Here is a 2,842-nt window from a genome sequence, read left to right as displayed (position 1 = left end):
GAGGTGAGGCGGGGAAACAGAGTGATAAGATCACTTCTCACCGCCTGCCCTGCATTACCGCTGTTCTCCCTTACTCAGAACCCACCATTTCAGGCTTGCCTCTGTGTTCTGTGGACTAATGCGCACACCTGTGGGCATTGGTAAGGCTGCATTGGATGGGCACTTGTGAGGCTGCATTGATGGGCACTGATCAGGCTGCATTCATGGGAACCCAACAGGCTGCACTGATGGGCACTGTTGAGGCTAAACTGATGGACACTGATCAGGCTGCATTGATGGGCACTAATCAGGCTGCATTGATGGGCACTGGTAAGGCTGAGCTGATGGGCACCGATCAGGCTGCATTGATGGGCACTGGTGAGGCTGCATTGATGGACACTGGTGAGGCTGACCTGATGGGCATTGATCAGGCTGCATTGATGGGCACTGGTGAGGCTGCATCGATGGGCACTGATCAGGCTGCATTGATGGGTACTAGTGAGGCTGCATTGATGGGTACTGATGAGGCTGCATTGATGGGCACCGATCCGGCTGCATTGATGGGCACTGGTGAGGCTGCATTGATAAGCACTGATCCAGCTGCATTGATGGGCACTGGTGAGACTGCATTGATGGGCACTGATGAGGCTGAGCTGATGGGCACTGATCCAGCTGCATTGATGTGCACTGGTGAGGCTGCATTGATGGGCACTGATTAGGCTGAGCTGATGGGCAATGATGAGGCTGCATTGGTGGGCACTGATCAGGATGCATTGATGGGCACTGGTGAGGCTGCATTGATGGGCACTGATTAGGCTGAGCTGATGGGCAATGATGAGGCTGCATTGGTGGGCACTGATCAGTATACATTGATGGGCACTGGTGAGGCTGCATTGATGGGCACTGGTGAGGCTGCACTGATGGGCACTGGTGAGGCTGTATTAATGGGCACTGATGAGGCTGCATTGATGGGCACTGGTGAGGCTGCATTGATGGGCACTGGTAAGGCTGCATTGATGGGCACTGGTAAGGCTGCATTGATGGGCACTGGTGAGGCTGCACTGATGGGCACTGGTGAGGCTGCACTGATGGGCACTGGTGAGGCTGTATTAATGGGCACTGATGAGACTGCATTGATGGGCACTGATGAGGCTGCATTGGATGGGCACTGATCAGGCTGCAATGATAGGCACTGATGAGGCTGCATTGATGGCCACTGGTGAGGCTGCAATAATGGGCACTGATGAGGCTGCATTGATGGGCACTGGTGAGGCTGCAATAATGGGCACTGGTGAGGCTGCAATAATGGGCACTGGTGAGACTGCATTGATGCATAACTTTTGTTAAACCTCCTTTGTTGCTTATAACGTTAAATTGTTACAACTTGCCTCACAGGCCTAGGCCTGCCAGCCCTCCTGTGTACATCTATACAGATAAGACCAAAATGATGGACAAATGAGGAGGAAAGAGGGACAGAGACTTTGTTCTGAATCAGGGACAGTCATTAGGATTCATGTGTATGCATACCTCCCAACTTTCTGAGATGGGAATGAGGGAAACCAACTAGTAAAAGTCTGTAGGCATAGGACACACCCCCTGCCACGCCCCCTTAAAGGAGAATTGTATGATTGGTTAAACCCACAAGTGCTTTTTTACCACCCAATATTCCTTTATATTGGCTTATGAAATGTACAGCTGCAGCAATTTAGAAATTAGATGAAAGGTTTAGTGCTGGAAAACAGTTTTTGAAATATATAAAGTGCATTTTATTTACAATAATATAGATCAGACCAAAATGAGGAGGAAAAAGGGACAGAGGGAATTTGTTCCAAATCAGGGACAGTCCATCGAGATGAGGGACAGTTGGGAGCTATGGTGTTGTATGTATGACATATATGATCACTCTTGTTATTATCACTCTCTCTCCTCAATATTACACGCGGCTCCCTCCACTCAGCGCTCTCAGCCTGTCATGTGACCGCAGTCAGCCTCAGTGACACGCCATTGGCCTTCTCCAGCGTGCGCTCTCCCGCTGTCGCCCAATGAGAGCACGTAGTGGGCGGGGACTGCAGAGGTGTCATGGCGGCCACCAGATCCCGGTGACAGGGTTGTGTCCGGCCGCTGCGTGGAGGTGACAGTTGGGGTCAGAGCTGGGAACGGCGCCGGGGGACACTGAGGAGACATGGGGACGGTGCACGCCCGGGTGAGGAGCAGGGAACGGAAGGAGGTGACCTTCCCTCAGGCCGGTGACGGATGACAGGCACTAGCTGTACCCGGCCGGGATACGGGGGGTGCTGGCTGTAAAAGTGTCCACATAATAAGGAGGAATAGGATTGCTCTGCACACGTCTCATGCTTTGCATTTGCTAATATGATGGAAGTTAGGGACAGATTGGTTGTGTGATAAATGAATAAATTGGCTGCTGTCAGAATGATGAGATGTGTGTACAGCTACAATCAGAAATCAGCACAAGGGACATAACTTACAGGATGTGTTTCCTCTCCTCCATCCTGCCCCCACCATCTTCCCATGGGGGGTTCATATAACTAATGGGTAGTGATGGGATTGTAGTCCCAACCAATTGGAGCAATCCCTCCAGGAAGGGACCCTGCACACAGCCAATCATAGACAGCGAGGCATTTCTGCACAGACCGGAAAAAGTCTCACTGCCTGTGATTGGTGGTGTGCAGGGTCGGCTTCCTCGTCGGATTGCTCAAATTGGTTGGGATTACAATCCTGAGTCCATCCCTACTAATGGGCTGTCATCAAAAGTGCCCGACTATGCCATCCCTTGCCACCCACCTCCTCCATTCATGGCAGCCGTACTGCAACTTCTATGAATGGAGCACAATCTATGAGTTGG

General features: G+C 51.5%; 1 protein-coding gene across 1 annotated transcript in view; it reads left to right on the top strand.

Moving 5' to 3' along the window:
• Nucleotides 1-2,022: 2,022 nt before the first annotated feature.
• SAMM50 (SAMM50 sorting and assembly machinery component) overlaps nt 2,023-2,842 on the top strand; it is a 34,449-nt gene continuing 33,629 nt past the window's right edge. Inside the window, exon 1 of the mRNA XM_082257002.1 lies at nt 2,023-2,182. Within this exon, the coding sequence (XP_082113128.1) occupies nt 2,162-2,182 (21 nt within the window). The 5' untranslated portion in view covers nt 2,023-2,161. The remainder of the gene's footprint in view (nt 2,183-2,842) is intronic.

Source organism: Pelophylax lessonae (assembly GCF_965119305.1).
Source record: "Pelophylax lessonae genome assembly, chromosome: 4".
NCBI classification, from domain to species: domain Eukaryota; kingdom Metazoa; phylum Chordata; class Amphibia; order Anura; family Ranidae; genus Pelophylax; species Pelophylax lessonae.
This window is presented reverse-complemented; position numbering and strand designations above follow the sequence as displayed.